Source organism: Prunus avium, chromosome 7 (assembly GCF_965620075.1).
Source record: "Prunus avium chromosome 7, drPruAviu1.hap1.1, whole genome shotgun sequence".
Lineage (NCBI taxonomy): Eukaryota > Viridiplantae > Streptophyta > Magnoliopsida > Rosales > Rosaceae > Prunus > Prunus avium.
This window is the reverse complement of record NC_142290.1, coordinates 21,981,496-22,000,709: the sequence shown is the minus strand read 5'-3', so window position 1 is coordinate 22,000,709 and position 19,214 is coordinate 21,981,496. Positions and strand designations below refer to the sequence as shown.

The following is a 19,214-nucleotide window of genomic DNA, read 5'->3' as shown; positions in this document are numbered from 1 at the left end:
GTTTTGGTTATCCATTTCAAATTTTATAAGTCAAAATTATATTTTTGGAGTTTGAGGGCGTAGAGAATGTCACAAGAAGTTCGTATCAATTTTCGGTGTATTTTTTTTATTTGTATTTAATTTATTATCAATTTTATAAGTTAAATCCTAGAAAAATAGTATTAAATCATGTGGGGCGACACATGGCGGAAGCTGAATGGGGCGCAGTTAGTGTGTCTCAACAAATTTATTACTTTTTCTTAGAAAATTCATAACTAAATACACAAATTCATTGAGACTTCATCTTCCTATTGAATTCCCTGTTTCATGGTTACGCTACATTAGTATTTTATTATTATTTATCCTAAATTATTATTATTATTATTATATTACTTTTTAGCCTGTACATTTGTTAATTATATTTACTCCAAATTTTTATTTTTATTTTGCGTGCGAATAGACCATTTCTGGTGCTAATCAGTTTCTCTCTTCTTCAATTTGTTATTTTTTTTTTTCTTTTTTAGGGTTAAGGGATGTTTTGAAAAATAAAATGGAAATATACAAGCCATCCATTCTACAACATCAGGAAAAAATTATTAAAAGTCATTCATTGTTCAAGTTTTGCTTAAGAAACGTGTAACCAAATCGTTTGGGATATGCTAAGTGGGAAAATGTCATTCCCAAGCACCGGTGAAAAGACACCTACTCACTCCATGCATGCCTTTTCGTTTACCAAATATCAAGATTGCAGTTGTGCAAAATATCTATGTCAGGAAAATGTCATTCGTAGCCGTCTATGATGTCAGTAATCATTCCACTATATAATATATATTATACATTTATATATAAAACGGTTTATGACAGCACAAACACCAGACAAAATAGATTAAAACCCAACATTTAAACAACATTTGTACAATGTAGCCAGCCAACCTTTTTAAAGAAACTGAACCCAACACCCTAAAACTCAAGACAAGAGAAGGGAAAACGTCATCGAAATGCAAAGAGAGTCAGACAGTCAAAAAATCAATTAATAACCTATTTGCATAGTCATTTTTAGGATTTTCCCGCCATCAAATTCATTGATACAAATGTGATGGATTACTGACTAGTCACAGAAGGTCCCATCAGATACTTTTTCATTTTCCCACACCAAACTACCCCTAGTAATGTTATTAAAATGGAACCAATGATGATGGATTCTTATGCAACTAGTTGCCTTAATGAAATATAAATAAAATAATATATTTAAAGCAGTGTCCCCTCAATTTTCAGATTAAAATTTTGGTAGTGAAATATTATATTGCTTTTCGGGGTAAAAGGTGTCACAATTCTGACGGTACAGGTGTCCAAATCGTGACCAACCCACCCACACACAGAAAAGAAAGATATAATTTGATTTGGGCAGAGATGAGAGAGAGCTGAGTGAGAAGTTTAGGGTTATGAGTGAAGGGGTATGACTGAGAACTATGAGTGAGAAGGTATGAGTCGAAGAGGTTTTAGTGAGAAGATCTGAGTGAGAAAAGGTACAAGTGAGAAGATTCAACATGTCTTCGTCTTCATCTCCCGCTCAAACAAAGAGGTGTTAGTATTGTGGAGCTGCAATGGTGCTTCGAGTTTCAAAATCAGATAAAAATCGAGGGAAGCCATTTTGGAAGTGTCTAACCTCCTATGTAAGTTTTCATTTCCAGAATATGTATGTGGGTGAAAAAAACCTAGGTCTAACTCTGACAGAATTATTTTGCATATATGATGCCTGCAATTAGGGAGCCACCAGTTGCAATGGATTCGAATGGGTTGATGTAACCTTCGCTGAAGCAGAACAACAAGATGACACGTATGATGCTACAATGCTGAATATGCTAAAGTCCATTAAGGGCTTGGTATTAGTTTTATTACTTGTATCAATTGTCATATTATTTGTTCTTTTAATGACCAATTAAGTGCACGGTTTCAAGGATTGTAAAAGTTCTCCCCAAAAAGACAAGTTGCACGCACCACCAATGAGTTTCAAACCCATTTTGTAATTTTTGTTCTTGAAATAGGTGGATTGGCATTGAGTTTAAATTATTGTTTGAAACAAAAGCATTTATTTGTCTGAAACCCAGCAAAAACTTTCCAAGATTGACTTTAAAAAAATAAAGTCATACGAAGATGATAAAATCACAATACAGGGCCAATACGATGCAATATTAAGACAATACATTTTTTTTGAAAATTGCACAATTATTCAGTGTATATAGATTGTTTATTTGCGTATACTTAAAGTTTATTGATTGTTTACTGCATGTATATCGCATGATATTGAATGTTTATTGAAGGTTTATTGATTGTTTACTGCATGTATTTCGCATGTTATTGCTCCAATATTGAATGTTTATTGATGGTTTACTGCAGGTATTTTGCATGTTATTGAATGTTTATTGAAGGTTTATTGATTGTTTACTGCATGTATTTCGCATGTTATTGAATGTTTATTGAAAGTATATTGATTGTTTACATGTTTATTGAAGGTTTATTGATTGTTAACTGCATCTATTTCGCATGTTATTGAACTGATATTGAATATTTATTAAAGGTTTATTGATTGTTTACTGCATGTATATCGCATGTTATTGCTCCGATATTGAATGTTTATTGAAGGTTTATTGATTGTTTACATGTTTATTGAAGGTTTATTGATTGTTTACTGCATGTATTTCACATGTTATTGAATGTTTATTGAAGGTTTATTGATGCAACAGACATGCAATATAGACGCACCAATATACATTACTTTTATGGAACATAATTTAGTGTTTTGGTTTGTTTTGAAACAAAGTTGAGTTTTTGTTATCGTTTTCAAATTTTATAAGTCAAAATAATATTTTTAGAGTTTTGGGGCGTAAAGAATGTCACAAGGAGTTCCTATCAATTTTCGGTGAATTTTTTGGATTTGTATTTAATTTATTATGAATTTTGTAAGTTAAATCCTAGAAATTATTATTAAATGGTATGGAGTGACACATGGCGAAAGCTGAATGGGCGCGGTCAGTGTGGCTGACTGATTGTCCTCCAGTGATTGCACCACTGTCCATTTTGATCCTTGTTTTGTTTTGTTTTTTTATAAAAAAATTCGTAAATAAATAATTAAAAATCAGAAAAATACATTGAGAATTGTTACAAACTCTTTATGGCATTATCTTCAATTACAAAGGCAATTGGGGCAATACAAAGACAATTAAGGGCAATACAATGACAATACAAAAGTAATTAGGGCAATACAATGGCAATATGAAGGCAATTGGAGGCTATATAATGGGAATACTAGGGCAATAGGAGGCTATACATTGGCAATACGAAAACTCCAATAGTCCATCTGAGAGAGAGAGAGAGAGAGAGAGAGAGAGAGAGAGGAGGAGGGGGGAATACTGGGACATAATACACAACGTATACAATGTTCTCTCTTCAATGTATAATATAAGTAAAAGTAATTTTCCATTGTTCTTTGAAAAAAAAAAGTATGTTTCTATTGCACACACTTGCGAATATAAAAAGAATTCTCAAGTAAATTGAACTCAATTTCATTGAATGAGGACTAAATTACATGATTAAAATATAGTTCCTCAATTACATGTTTTTTTTTTCCATATAATTACAGCACACTTCCTGTGACAGAATGGAATGTTGCCCCACGCCAAATTGATGATGGTTCTCAATAACAACAATCTTCCATAAGTCAAAAATCTAGGTCCAACTGTCATTAAAAAAAAAAAAAAAAAACATGCAGAAGAGATGGCAAAACAAGAAATTAGCAAAAAGGAGAAACAAAGACCAAAAAAATAAAATAGAAACTAAGACAAGAAAACCGCAATCAGAAACTAAAAGACCTAAGAAACTCATACTAATAGGCAAAGAGCTTCCTAACCTAGAACACCAGCAAGAGAAAATCGGAAAAATTGGAACACATAAAGCACAAAGAAAATGTTAAACTAAATAAGAGGGACAGAACCAAACATCAAAACACCTCAAGGGGTGAACTTAATCAACCAACCAATAATCAATATAACCAAACAACATCCATAACATCAATACAGAACCAGATACAACTACAACATCCATAATAGAAATACACAGAACAATGAAACTAAAAAACAGCTGCATTCCAATCCGATAAGATTGAAGAAAAGTAACTATTCCTGTACAAAGTACGGGAACATGATTAGGAACAAAAAGAACCATTAAAAAATCATCAGATGGTTTGGCAAAAAATGGGGCAATGTGGAATTGTCTGACTCAAGAAGCTCCACATGTACTTTATATAAGCTTCCTAAAGAAGGCAATATTCTGAAGTTGTTCAATATTCTCCATTTTCTAAAAAACAAACAATTCCAGATAAAATAAAAACAAACCAATCCTATGTTTCTATATAGGTGTAAAAGAATCATGAATTGAAACAAATAATCTACAGGGGCAACTTTAGAACAAGGAATTCAGATCCATATGTTACATTTTATAGCAAGCCATATCAAGGTAGGTCTACTTAATGCTCTTGAAATACTTCAAATTTTGCTCAAGCATCTCATGAAGATGCCTGTTTTCAACTTTCCCATGTTCCAATACTTCAAATATTAACACCAAAAGATGTGTATTTCAAAGGCTAATTAGCATCACACTCACACAAAATCTAATAGCATAAGAAACAAGCACATTCCCATTCATTTCAATTAATAACTCCATTTCCTAATATCAGCAAGTGGGTTCATCGAATAGTAAGCTAATCTTACAATTCAGAACAACCATGTCAACCAAGAGCGTAGCTACTGATAATTTAGTAACACAACTTCCATTAATACTAGAAGAATTTAATAACCTGTCTACACAAAATTGCAAGCTGCCCAGCCACTAAAATTGTAAGGCTAAAATATGAAATATGCAAAGATCAATTAAAAATTACAATAATACTATTATCAATGATCAATTAAAAACAAGTAGTCCACTTGATAATTCATAAAGCCACAGCTCATAAATTAGGCATTGAATGAATCGCTAAATTAGAATTTCAAAATTAACCCAACTGAATCCCTAATTCCTAAATCCCTAAAATAGAATTTAGAAAGAAAAAAAATTGAAATTGAATGACATGAAGAAGAAGAGAACCAGAGAAGTAGGTGGTTCAGGTTAGTGGTAAAGAGGATTACTGAAATTTGAAGACGGAGAAGAAGAGGACTTACAGAGAAGGAGATGGAGAGAGATAGAGGACCGTAGCCAAAAATGGAGCCCATGAATGCCCCTAATGTTGCAATAATAAGAAAAGGGGATCAACGAATTTATAACAGACAGAGAGTACAAAACTAATATCAGAACTCACCGCTGTCGAGAACGACAACGGAGGTCGCGACTGTGGCTGGGCTGTGGAGTCGCGATAGTGGCTTCGCGGTGGAGGTCGACAACGGAGGTCGTGAGTTGCGGCGGCTTGGCTAGGGTCAAGCTAGGGTTCCGAATTTGAGGAGAGCTGGGTTATGACGATTGATGGGTGGAGAACTGGATTGGACAGTAGGGAGATGGCTGGCGAGCTGGAGCTGAGGCAAGATTTGAGAGAGTGCGAGAAAGGAGAGGAATTAGGAGAAGTTGGGCGTTAGAAAATGAATTTTTGAGATGATAAAGTGTCAATAATAAAAAAAAGACCCAAAACCCTCCGTTGTGTCTGTGTTGGTTGCAAGATATTTGCTGAATGGATTTTGGTTCTTTGATAACCACAAACCAGAGATGGCGAGAGAGAGAGAGAGAGAGAGAGAGAGAGAAGAAAAACATATTGCAGAGTGGGTGGCTTGGGAGGAAGGAGGGTTAACCAGGATGAGAGAGCGTGCTTTACACTTTCGGATTGCATCTCTTTGGTATGGGTAATTTCAACCCGGTTTTACCAAAAAGCCAATATTGAAAACTCACCGTTGGATGAAATCCAACGGCTCTTACATACCCCTCAAAAACACCCCTTATAACTTTCCCCTCACTATAGAAGCTCCCGCCTAAAGGTCTTCATTTTAAACATACATCTCAAAGCTTTATTTTGAAGTGCTACCTACAATGGCTCCTTCTCCTTGCCAGAAAATTGATCATGAAGGTCCAAACTTTTCTGCTACAACTCTCCAGTTTCTGAACATGATCCTAAACGAGACTTCTTCTAGAGACAAAAAAACTTGTAAGCAAACCCAATTCTCTCTCTTTAACTATATGTATGTACTGATTTGCACTTCATATACGACTTCTTTTTTTCTTAGTCGAGGACTTTAATTAATAGAGAAGCTCTAGATTGCTTTATGAAATAACTATATGATAGGTTTTTGTTTTGTGCAGACGGTTCCAAAGACATTTCTGGACAAATATGGAGAGCATCTATCAGATCAAATACAACTTAAGTTCCCGAGTGGTTCAGAATGGAAAATCAAACTCAGAAGATGTAATGGTGAGGTGTGGTTTGAAAAGGGTTGGCCAGAATTCTCAGAGTTTCACTCTCTTGAATATGGCAAATGCTTAGTTTTCCCGTATGAAGGGAACTCAAAATTCCACGTTTTGATATTTGATGAAAGCGGCATAGAGATTAAAAATCCCGGATTGAAGAAACTGATGAAGATGTTGACAAGTCTGTTGAAAGTTTGGAGTATTTTCCACCCTGCCCAAAAACCCAGATTGAAGAAACTGGTCAAACTGGTGTAGATGATGATGATAAGTTTGTTGAAAGTTTGGAGTACTTTCCACTGTGCCCAAAAACAAAGCACACAAATGGTTATGGTCCTCTGCCATCTCCTCTGCCTCAAGAGAAAAACAGAACAAATCCCCACTCTTCATCCAAGTCATCATCTTCTTCATCTTCATCTTTGAGGGTTAATGTTAAAGCTGCCAACAAGTTCCTCTCAAGCCACCCATTCTTCAGAGTCACTTTGGGGCCGTCCCTTAATATGGTAAGGGTCATTGACAGCAAATAATTATACAACGACGAAACAGCAAACCGCATTGGCTTGGGACGAACATGTTGGCAGCTTTAACATTAGCCCTCAAAGATGAAGATGAAGAAGATGATGACTTGAATGAAGATGTAGAAGATGATGACTTGGATAATATTCTTTTCTAGTTTCAGCTTTTTTATAAATTTTAGTCCTTAACATGTTTTCCTTTTTCATCTAAAAGAAAAAGATAATGGTATACTCTTTAACCCTAAATTTAATTAGTTTTCTAAGGGTAACTCAAACTCAAAGGAAATTAACCAGCTGCGTGCCGCAAGTAGTCCAATCTTTATATCCTTTTTATTTATTTATTTTACATGTACTCTGGTTCTATATGCACATATTTTATACATGAACATCTTAATTTGAGGAATTTTTTAATTGTAGAAAATTCCAAAGACGGTTGTGATGGAATATGTAGATTTTATGGCGGACACAATATTCCTTGAGGTTCCATGCGATGGAGAGATTTGGTTGCAAAAGGGCTGGCCAGAATTTGCGAAATTTTACTCCCTAAAGCATGGTTGCTTGTTATTCTTCATACATGGAGGGAAACATTCCCATTTCAGAGTTCGCATTTTCAGGAGAAATACTCTAGAGATGTATATTTCAGTTCAAGTACTGATGATGAAGCTGAAGGCAATTCCAATCCAAGTAGTGAAACTGAAGATCAAGGAATGAAGCATGACAGGGAAAATAGAACTCATTGTGTGTGCCTGCCTAGTAAGAATATTTTTTTGTCTTTCTTTTTCTTTGGTGACTTGTCATGGTTTTGAATCATGGGAGCTATAAACAGGTGCTGATCATGGAGGAAATTATACTACACTTAGATCAAAAGCTCCATTGACATTGAGAACTTTTGCAAAGACAGAACTTGAAGATTTAACCTACTCAAAAGCTTAAAGCTCTTCAAATCTGAGAATCCATTTTTTGTGATGAAAATGCATCTATCATACTTATCAACTCACCTGGTAAGCAACCCTAAGAGGTTAGGAGAGAAATGAGCTGGGCACAATATTTTATATATATTTAAATAATAATAATTCTTTATATTTTTTGTTTGGTTTGGTTTGGTTTTGCTTATTTTGTGTTTTCTTATGTTTGCAGCCAATAAGTATACCCTTGACAACAAACACATCCGTGCAAGAGGTGTTTCAGATGCGACCCTACAGATCTCAAATGAGAGATCTTGGCCAGTCAAGTGCATTACCACTGTATACAATGGGAGACCAAGTACAAGATTCCACAATTTTGGTTGGGAAGCATTTGGGAAGGAGAATGATTTGGAAGAAGGTGATGCCTGTATGTTTGATACATTCCAAAATGTGCTGAGCGTTGTAAATCTTTTGTTTCAGAATGGTAAAAATAAGAAGGGAGTAAAAGAAAAGGCAAATCAACATGTCAAGATTGTGTTTTCTAAATGGTTTGAGAAAGGAAGGATCCTACTAAAATGCAGATGCATAGGATGTGCTGACGTAAAAATAAAAAAACCCTAGACCAGAATACACTTCGAGTTTGAGAGTATGGTCCTCCAAGTGTGATCCTAATTTTTTCAATTGTTCCGATTAGATCTTTCAATTTTTAAGTGAAGCAATGAGATCTTTTGTGCACCATAATCATGATTTTGTTATCAAAGTTTTGATGTGGCGTCAAAGGTCAGTATAGAGCATATACCATACAGCTTTCCTGCCACCCACACCCGTCCGTATTATAGTCTACATACGATATAATAAGTCCATTTTTCCAAATTTGAGCATTGAAATTGCTTAAAGTGAGCTCAACTTAAATCAGGATTACTAACATTACTAACTGCAGTAGTTCAAATTCTTCGTTTTCTCAGGATATAGCAAATCATTATTGTGATGGAGGAGTGAACTACATTGCTTCAATTCGAAACATACGAGGACGTGGTCAAAACAAGTGAAAAGAAAAACAAGTTATTGTGGCATATTGTGATCACTAGTTGACTTCAAAGTAACAAGGAAAAGAGAAATTTGTAACTCCTTAATACTGTTCGGCTCCTGTAGAGGGGAGCCTCACTAGCTTACAGGTTTTTCAAGGAGTTATTCTTAGGATGGTTAGCGGGAATAGTATTCCTTTCTACCGTTCGACCTAGAGATGTAAATCAAGTCCAATTTATAACATATTGAATAATAAAAAATCAACCCATGTTATCAAACTGTTTATTTAATTTATAGCAAGACTTCAGAATGAGGCATTAAAATTTCAACTTACTGAAGCAAGTTCTTCAATGACAATTGCTCTGTTTTGCATCCTTCTCAAAAAGTTCATATGCACATCGAGCATGTTGTTCCCAACAATCAAGTGCCTCGAGCTGATGAACACTTAATGCAGTGGCACGGAACTCTTTAAAATCCATTCTTCTGTATTGAAGTGCATTTTAGCTGTCATGGAAGAAATAACCAGTCAGTAGTTTTACAACCTATGAGGCCTAACACCATAGAAAAAGTCATGGAACATCGAAGCAAAACAATTAGCAACCAATTTATTACCGATGCAATGAGATCCAATAGTGCAAACTTCTCCTTCAGATAAAAGAGTTATCCACAGTCAATGTCTTAGATAAGGCCTGCCACAAAATGAAAATAAATGAAATGTTAATTATATATATGCCAAAATTTCAAGTCATGAACAATATAAAACATACAAAAACAAAAAAATTAAAAACACAATTAGGCACACATAAAGAAGAATAATTTGGATGAAGCAATTCGAGTATCAGATGATAACACCTTAGCAGACCCTGTTCTTTCCCTTACTTTTAACAGGCCTTGATGGGTTCATTGAGTCATCATTATAATTATGGAATACTAACAATTATTTTCAAATTTTAAAATGTTTTAGAACACAGAAACAAGAATCCCATTCATCAAGAAAATATATAAATTTCTTAAGACCAAGAATCTGATTCAGCATGGGCAAAATTCGAGAAAAAGTTCTCTTTCTTTTGTCAACATATACACACCCTCAAAGCATCCTTTCAAAGGGATGACAATCACATAAAGCCTTCATGAGTCTAAATATTAAAATATCAAGAGGCACTTTTACATCGTTATAATTCCTCATCCAAGGATGACCTGCCAACAAAAGATTATGGTCAGTGACTCAAGAAAGTGATGGCAGAAACTTAAAACATAATAGAGATAGGGAAAACTCACTTAAAGCCTGCGCTGCTGTCATTCATTTCCGAGGGTCCTTGTTCAACAAGTGTTTAACAATGTCCTTTGCTTCAAGAGATAAAGAAGGCCAAAGTGCTTCATCAAAACGGAGATCAGCTTTCAACACCGCCCAAAAAGTCCCAGACTCAGTCCGTGCCCAAAATGGGTGACTACCACATAAAAGAATATATGATATTACACCTATACTCCAAACATCAGCCTCTGTACTATAAGATCTATGTAGAACCTCAAGGGTGACGTGGTATGCACTTCCAACAATATCATTAAGCCTCTCATCTGTAAGCCAGCGTGAGTATTAAAATCTCACGCCAAACTCCAAAGACTCAGACATTGATAATAAGAAAGAGCTGGATTATTCAAGAAAGGAAAACCTGGTTTGGCAAAATCTGATAAGCCAAAATCAATGGCTTTCAACTGGGAATTCTCATCCTTAGCAGAATACAAAGAGTTCTGATAATAAAAATGAAAATAGAACATTAGTTTAATACAAATATAATTACATACAGAAAGCACAATCAATATATCAAGTAGACCAGAACTTCTAGCTTTAATGATGGATATCTGACATATGTACCAAGGTATCTTGCGCAGCAGTATGGAGAGAAATCAGTTTTCTTGTGAACTAGTTTTAAATTATTAGGAGGAAACCCTACACTTCCCACATAAAACTTCTTTTGAAAAAACCACAAAAGATACCATATGGACCAAGCAAATATAGGTCAAGACTCAATTTTTTTTCTTCAGTTCTTCAAAAACACTTATTAAAGAAACAGCCGGGAACCAACTACAGCCCCGAACAGCAATGACATCAAAAGATGGCAGGCCAAAGAGATTGATAGGATTTTCATCACGCCTAATGAACCAAACATAATGAACTGTTTAGCAAATGCACTGAGAGATATGCCGTGCCACCATGATATGACACGGGCGGCTCAACATCGATCTGGTCTAAGTCCGAGCTTCCATCAAACTAGTTCAGTCGGGCAAAAGGAATGAAGCCTTTCAGCTTTAAGCCGGAACCCAGCTCAAGCAAGGGACCTTTTATGGCCACTTCTAAAATAAGAAGAAATATATATATATAACAAATGAGAAAGATAAACTTAACGATTTGGCTTGTTCCCTAGACGTGTGACAACAATGAATTGAATGAACGAAATCACTCGGCTTATTCTTGAAAATTTAAAACCCAATTATGAATACAAACTAAGTACCTTGAATGGTATTGTGATCGGAAAGCATCCTCGATTACAACAAGAAAGACCATTACTAGGACGTCCCTAGGCAGGGGAAACCAAAAGCATCCTCAGCCACAAGGCTTGCAACACTAGAGGAGGGTGAGACCCCAAAATACAAAAACGGAAACAATAAGAGAGATCCCAAACAGGAATGAGCATCCACTACCGCATTTTGTTCTCCATAAACATGGCAGATATTGCCCCTACAGTTTTGTCTTCTTTCCCATTTCTTGAAGAAGAAGTCCATCTTCTTGTTCTGTATAAGAGCCAAACGTGTCACTTCCAATTGCTTCAGAATCATTTGAGCAAGCCACTATAGCACTGAAGTATTTTATCTGATAATAATCACAATCAAGGTGATTGTGCATTTTGACATGCTATTCATCATTTACTTTGCCAGCTGCAAAGATTGCAATCAGCTTGAACGTTTTCCATCATTTTTTCTCCCCTTAATAAGATAATGTTTGCCATTATTTATCCCCCTGCAGAAGCTCTTACACCACTATTTGGAAGGAGGCCGTCCTTAGCCATGTCACTAAGCACATTAAAAACTTCATCCATATTTCCTTCTTTATGGTTGATGTCAACAAGTAGTTTTGCAAGTTCAGCATCAGAAAGCTGACAGCTTCTCAGTGTGTTCCCTATGACTTGACTCAATTCATTGTTCATCCCCTCTGTGAAAAGTGCTTTAACCAGCGCAATAACCGTCACAGTATGCGGAACGAATCCAGAATGCAACATTTCCTTGTACAAATTATATGCCTTCTGAACATTTCCACCCTTACAATGACCATGAATAATAACATCATAAACTGCTTCGTTAGGCTTGTGTCTCCTCTCAACCATTGTCTCAAAAACTTGGTCTGCTTCTTTCATCAAACCCTTCATACAGAATCCCTTTACAAGGGCTACCACACTCTTAAATTCACCATTAGTGCAGTTCTCTATTAGTGTATTATATGTGACACCATCAGGGACAGACTCCTCGTAGAACAACTTGAGCAGAAGCCTCTTTGCTTCCCTCGTCCGAGCTTGTTTGTTAAGTCCATTAATAAGCACACTGTAGGTAACAACATCAGGTAGGAAACCTTTTTGTATCATTTCATCATTCAACTGAAGAGCCTTATGTAAATCACCTTCCACACAATAAGCATTGATCAATGTTGTGTATGTAAATTCATCAGGAGGCATACCCATACTCAACATTTCTTTGAATAGATCAGAAGCTTCAACTAGTCTTCTTTGCTGGCAGACACCATGAATGAGTGATGAATAGGTAACAGCATCAGGTGATACACCCTTCTCCACCATCTCCAGCTTCATTCTAAATGCGATCTCCAATTCCTGATGCCGACAAAACCCAGTAATAATAGTACTATAACTTACGACATCAGGGGACAACCCTTTCCCTGTCATATCTTGTAGGATTCCAAAGGCATCTTCCATCCTCCCCAATAAGCAGTATCCATTTATAAGTGCATTGTAAGTCACAACCGAAGGTGAGAATCCATTCCCAGTCATTTCCTTCAGAACATCATAAGCTTCATTTAAGAACCCCTGTTGGGAGAATCCATCAATCAGCGTAGTATACGTCCTCTGATTTGGACGAAGTCCCTTAACACGCATCTGATCGAAAAACTCCATTGCTCGATTCAAATTCTTAGCCTTACACATAGCATTAATCAATGCTGTATAAGTGACAACATTTGGAGACAAGCCATTCCTCCGCATCTCCTCTTGCAGAACAAGTGCTTGGTGAACGTTACCTTCCTTGCAATACCCACTAATAAGTGTATTACAAGTCACCTCATCAGGAACAAAACCTTTTCTTTTCATCTCCTCGAGAACCTGACTTGTCTCGTTCATCCTCCCTTCTCGACACAACCCATTGATTACCACATTATACGAAATCAAATTTGGCTCCAAACCCTTCAACGCCATCGATCTCAACAGTTCAAATGCCTGATCAATCTTCTTCAATTTGCAATATGCATCAATCAATGTATTGTAAGTAACCACATTCGGCAAACATCCATTTCTTTCCATTTCACCAAAAAAGTACAGCCCCATTTTCAAATTCCCTGCTCCACTAAAACCCCTAATCAAAATGTTGTAAGTATAAACATTCGGGGAGACCCCATTCCTAATCATCTCACTAAACACCTCCTCAGCAAATTGAACAGACCCTTTTGACCTAATTATTGCATCTAAAATTGCATTATATGAAAGCACACCAGGCATAAATCCACGAACTTTGGCTAATTGAACAATATTCAGAGCCTTATCAATGAAATTCAAGTGAGAGTAAGACTTCACCACCAAGTCAAAAACCGCCGAGCTCGAATTGCAGATATGCAAGGAGTCACTGAGGCACTGAAACACCAAATTGCCCCTGTCGTCGATGGAATTGAGGGCAACGTCCTCGGCGAGGGCTTGGGCGCTCTTGTACAGCTTGAAGCGAGTGAGGATATGGAGGGCGAGGCACTTGCATTGGAAGGTGAAGAAACCATGGTTTCGAGCCCAACTGAGGAACTTGAGGGTTAGGGGCTGGTCGAATTGGGACTTTTGGAGTAAATAGGAGGCTGCCTCGGGGGTAAAACAGGAAGAGAGAGAATTGAGATTGTGGGGATGGCGTTTGAGGTATGTGATTGCTTTTTCTGCGAGCAGGGTGTCGGAGGGAGCACAGGCGAAGGAAGAGGGCTTGGGAATATGAGGTTTCAGTAGGGGCATTTCCGGAATTGAAGAAGTTAGAGGTTTATCAGAAGCACAACGGGAAGAGATTTCATGAAACCCAGAAGTGAATGAAATTTTCAGAAATTGAAAATTTTTGGTAGATGGTAGACAACATCTATAGTGCACCAGGTGCGCAATGCGCTTTTGTCTTTTATGAAAAAAAATAAAAGAAAACCTGCTATAACAGGTCAAGGTGATGGGTTTTTTCTCTAGTATTTTAGCGAAATGCTCACCAAAACTGGTTCTCAACTTCACACAAAAGAAAAACTCTACTGCTGAACTTGGTGCGTCTGCTAGTTTTGAAGGTGGCCATCAACTCAATTGAGTTTCAGTTGTTTCCTAAGGTTAAAGCACTGGGCATCACTGGGTTTGAAGCTTTTAAAGGTTAGTATTGAGCAATCTCATCTACCTCTTGCTAAACCCTAATTAACCTCACCTCTTTTTAAGTTAATTATGTTTACGGGTAAACTTTAATCTCACATATCTCTTGCTAAGCCCTAACTAACCTCACCATTTTTTAAGTTAATTTCTGTTTATGGGTAAACCTTAATCTCACCCAAGTTTTGTACCAAATTTGAATTTAATTTGTTTGGGTGAGTAACCTTATTCTAAATTGTAAAATTTGCATGAAAGTCAGTAGCATTGCAATTTTATCTTTTATACATACAACAAGCATAGTAATATTATGCATGAGAATTTCGTTGGATGTGTAGAAGATAATTTATTAGAGCACGAAAATACAATTGCACAGGGTCATGCAATTCAGAGCTCCCTGTTTGGCAATTAGCATATGTGTTGACATGTTACTTTCCAATTGAGTTTGTTCGATATGACTGGAGAGAATGCAATTTCATATATGGTTCAATAAAAACAAGTTTGACAATTGGAACATGAGTTGACATGTTATTTTTTGAGTTTATTCAATGTGACTGACTAAAATTCAATTATATATGATTCATGCAATTTGTTTCTATGATTTGGCAATTGCATATGAGTTCACATGTTATGTGGTGAAGATTCCTCCATTGATTGTCAACTATTTTCTCAAGGTTTAAAGCACTAAGTTTGAAGTTTTGTAAGGGTAGTATTGATGAATCTCATTTTATCTCTTGATAACCCTTAACCTTTTGTAAAATTAGTATTGCGTAATATGACCTATGTTTTTCTAAACCCTAACCTCACCTTTTAAAGTTAATTTTTGAAAACCTAACATAAATTTAATTTCTGTGGGTGGGTAATTTTATTCAAAATTATAAAATTGTCATTAAAGGCAAATAGGATGAGAACAACCATTAAAAGAGTTTCGTGATGCCTCAGAATTATATTGGATATGTAGAAGGTGACATATTGGAGCACGAAAATGCAATTGTCTAGGGGTAATGCAATTTCATATCACCTGGTTGGCAATTGACATGTAAGACATGTTATTTTTCAATTGAGTTTATTTGATATGACTTTTTTTTTTTTTTTTATGGTTTCATATGTTGTATTCTTAAATGTTCTAACTATGGAATGAGTTGAAAGATTTAAAAAATAATTGGTGGTAACTTAATATGAATTTAATTTCGTTCACATATTATTAAAAATTGTAAAATTTTCGTAAACGTGGATAGCATGAGAATAAGCATTGAAATAGTTTTGGATGCCTGAGAATTGCATTGTATGTGTAGAGGGAGGTATATTGGAGCACAAATATGCAATGCCTAAGGGTCTTGCAATTTCATATCTCCTTTGGCAATTGCATATGAGTTGAAACATTATTTTCCCATTGAGTTTGTTTGATATAGTTTGACAATTTGCATATGAGTTGACATGTTATTATTTTCGATTGAGTTTATTTGATATGATAAAATGTTTTTCTTGTTTAATGCAGGTTCATCCTTAATTGGAATTATAAAATGGTAGGAAAGAACGGTGATGAGCATAATAAAGGCAAAGAGCCAAAAACAACAAAAGACCAGTCAAAGACGGTGATTGGTCGTAAGAGCAGTTATTTTAATTATATGTAAGTGTTAAACGTCTCTTCTAGTATATTAAGTACTTTTTATAGGACTAACTAAATGTGAATGTTTTAAATAGGAAAATAAAGGGCGATGAAATGAAGCAACAAAAAATAGTGGAGAAGGTGAATACTAAGGTGATAAATTGTCAAGAATACATTTATATAGAGATGTTACAGCTCACAACTTATAATGAATTGATTGAATTTTATTTTATTTTCTTCCTTAGACCAAGAAGGAAATCGTTGATATGTGGCAACAGTTGGATGCTACTCATAAAGCAGAGTATGAACCTAAAAAACCTTCAATGAATGCCTCGAACAAGAGTTGTTTGAAGATAGCCACACGATGCAATCCGAAGGATGTAAATGACACTATAAATATTTTAAGTGATGAGAAAAAAGCAGCAATTCAAGAAATGGGATTTGTTTCATTGTTGGAAATGAAGTGCGGAAAACTATCTTATTCAATGTGTCGTTTTTTGGTTGATAAACTCAATCCTTCTGAATCATCAATCGTGCTACATGGGAAAACACTTAAGATATCTGTGAATGACTTCGTGCGCATAATGGGTGTTAAGGATATAGGAGAGGAAGTTGACTTCACCGGATCCATGGATGAGCAACAAATTGTAAAGGTGCGGAATTCTTTTTTAGTTGGGAAAAAGCTTTTAAAGAATAATGAGTTGAAGCAGATAATTGTGAGGAGAGAAGAAGCAGGTGACTTTTTCAAAGTTGGGTTTGTCATGTTTGCTCTATGCACGTTGCTATGTCCAACCACTTCCGTGTATGTGAATCTAAAATATCTACTTCCGTTAAAAGATAGCAAGGCAATATCAAGGAAAAACTGGGCAAGTTATTCATTCAAATTTTTATTGGATAGTGTCAAGTCATTTAAGGAGAACAATCAAGTTTACATCGGTGGTTGCTTGTTATTCCTTCAATTGTTTTACCTTGATGCTATATCTCATGGTAGCCTACTTGTGGATACGTCTGTGTTACCACTCGCTGTGTGGGGGAAAGTAGAGACCAAAAAAATGAAGAAGTGGCTAAAGAAAAGAGGGGGCTTTGAAAGTAACAAGGTAGTTGTTATCAAAGCTGAATATGGAGGTCTCGGAGATTATGCGAAAACAATGACTCACTTTGCCGAAGAGTTAAGTTCAGTAAAAAAGAATGTGGCAATTTTGGTGGCCACTATTACTCATATGGACGAATCACTCTCCAAGGTTATTTGTGAGTTAGAATCAAAAAATGAGGAGAAAGATAGAACATTGCGCACTCCACACCCTCATCAATATGAATTCAAGTTAAACTGAATGAGGAACTTGATAACATGTTTGATATGAGGTGTGATTGGGGACAACTAGACCCTGGAAATACTAAACCTCTAAAAAGTAAGCAAGACAAACAAGGCGAAACTCCCAACGAGCAAGGTGACAATGTCAAAGGATTTGCAAATCTTGATGAAACTTTGGCTCCCACCGTTCAAGTCATCCGTGAGAGAAAACATGCAAAAAAACTTCATAATGAGGTATGATAAGTAGTGGTTGTAGCTTGTTTGTATGTATTTTAATAATTTCACTTGTCGGTTTACATGTTTGGATGATGACAATCATCGAGTATTTAATTTGCAGAAATCATGGTACTATGGATTACATTATATTTTTATTTGGTTTTTCTCCCGATGTAATAACAAAGTTAGATGTCCTTATTTTATGCAGACTTATTGTATCATCTAATGTTTTTTTTGTTTCATTTAGACTTATTTGTAAATGATACTTTGTAATGATTTATGGGAACTATGATAAAATAGATCACAACGACGTAAGAAGTTTGTTCATAGAGAATTGTGGATCTACTCCTTTCTTTTGAGCACACCCATTGTCTTCCTATCACAACCTCACCCTCGCTATGTCTCAAACGACTTCTTCTTATACTAAAACCAATTGCAAGAGCATAGTTCCAGTAAAATCTTTATGCTTCCTCAAATTTTGCAAACTCTCTCCCCTCTAAATCAGCAATGCTCATATTTTCGAAGTTTAACTCATCATACTCACAGTGTCCACTAATCACAATAATTTCTTTTGTTCTGTCATCCAAATACTGTAAAGATGGAACATTTTCTGTTTCTTCTAGTGACTCAACCTCCACAAAATAACCTTCACTATTAGGTATAGAGCTTTGGCCCTGATTTCCATTGGTTTTTCTTGATTCAACATCCATTTCTTGAAAATAGGCAACATGTCTTTCATGGTTTAATTAATATGAAAATAAATGGATACACATCAATTGCATTTAGTAGAAGTATAAACATACAACTAATTATGAAGGATTTGTCATTAATAAGATATTCTACGTTTCATAATTGCACACAGATAATGGCAATAGCACCACTGGAATGCAAATGAGACTGTTTTGTTTGTCAATTGCAAGACTATAATGCAATTCGTATCTACATGTTTGTCAATTGTGAGACTATAATGCAATTCGAACTACCTGTTTGTCAACTACATCCACAAATCACCCAGGTCGTGCCGTGTTGAGCCTTACTTAAGCGGGCCATGCTCATGTCATGCTCGAGCCAACCCTGTCTGTTTGACAACACCAATACCAGATGAGTAGGCTATGCTTGTGGCGGTGCAGGCTGTGGTGGCTGGTACACTTGGGGTTGGCGCTGCTAGATTGTTAGTTGGGTCAATTGTCTTGGATGGCTTGCATAAAGCTGATCGAGTTTTCAAAAAAAAAAAAAAAAAAAAAAAAAGAGAACTACATCTATTGCAAGAAGCTGATTGAGTTACCCCATTCAGCTCTCAAGCTTGAACTGGCTTCATATGCTATTAAAATCAATTTATTGGTGGAGTGGAGGTGCGACTGGTGCCAGGAGGTGCAGGGTTTGGTTTCCTTTTTGGTTTTCCTTCTGTTTTTTGTTTTGTTAATTTTATTCGAAGAGTATAATTGGGTATTTTTGGTAAGCGTTTAATTAAAGAGGGTGTACCATGGGTATTTTTGGTAGTTAAATAGGGTGTACTTAGTTAATTTTACATTTTAATTTAAACATTAGGGTGTACTTAGATTGTAGGGTGTA

The 19,214-nt window shown here is 35.8% G+C and overlaps 2 protein-coding genes across 3 annotated transcripts; one reads left to right on the top strand and one right to left on the bottom strand.

The window, feature by feature from the left end:
• Positions 1-9,083: 9,083 nt before the first annotated feature.
• Positions 9,084-14,306, bottom strand: EMB2745 (Tetratricopeptide repeat (TPR)-like superfamily protein). The gene is made up of 5 exons (XM_088244775.1): positions 11,374-14,306; positions 10,142-10,612; positions 9,949-10,060; positions 9,476-9,552; positions 9,084-9,367 (listed from the first exon to the last, which is right to left on the bottom strand). The coding sequence occupies exon 1, from the start codon at positions 14,125-14,127 to the stop codon at positions 11,872-11,874; it is 2,256 nt and encodes a 751-aa protein (XP_088100901.1). The 5' UTR covers positions 14,128-14,306; the 3' UTR covers positions 9,084-9,367; positions 9,476-9,552; positions 9,949-10,060; positions 10,142-10,612; positions 11,374-11,871.
• A 53-nt stretch (positions 14,307-14,359) lies between these two features.
• On the top strand, positions 14,360-17,888 carry LOC110774264 (uncharacterized). Of its 2 annotated transcripts, none has more exons than XM_088244777.1 (4): positions 14,360-14,514; positions 16,004-16,135; positions 16,210-16,255; positions 16,360-17,888. In XM_088244777.1, the coding sequence occupies exons 2-4, from the start codon at positions 16,029-16,031 to the stop codon at positions 17,443-17,445; spliced, it is 1,239 nt and encodes a 412-aa protein (XP_088100903.1). In that variant the 5' UTR covers positions 14,360-14,514; positions 16,004-16,028; the 3' UTR covers positions 17,446-17,888. The 2 variants fall into 2 exon arrangements, with proteins under 2 accessions (XP_088100903.1, XP_021834492.2); XM_021978800.2 differs by having other exon boundaries at positions 16,210-16,267.
• Positions 17,889-19,214: the final 1,326 nt, after the last annotated feature.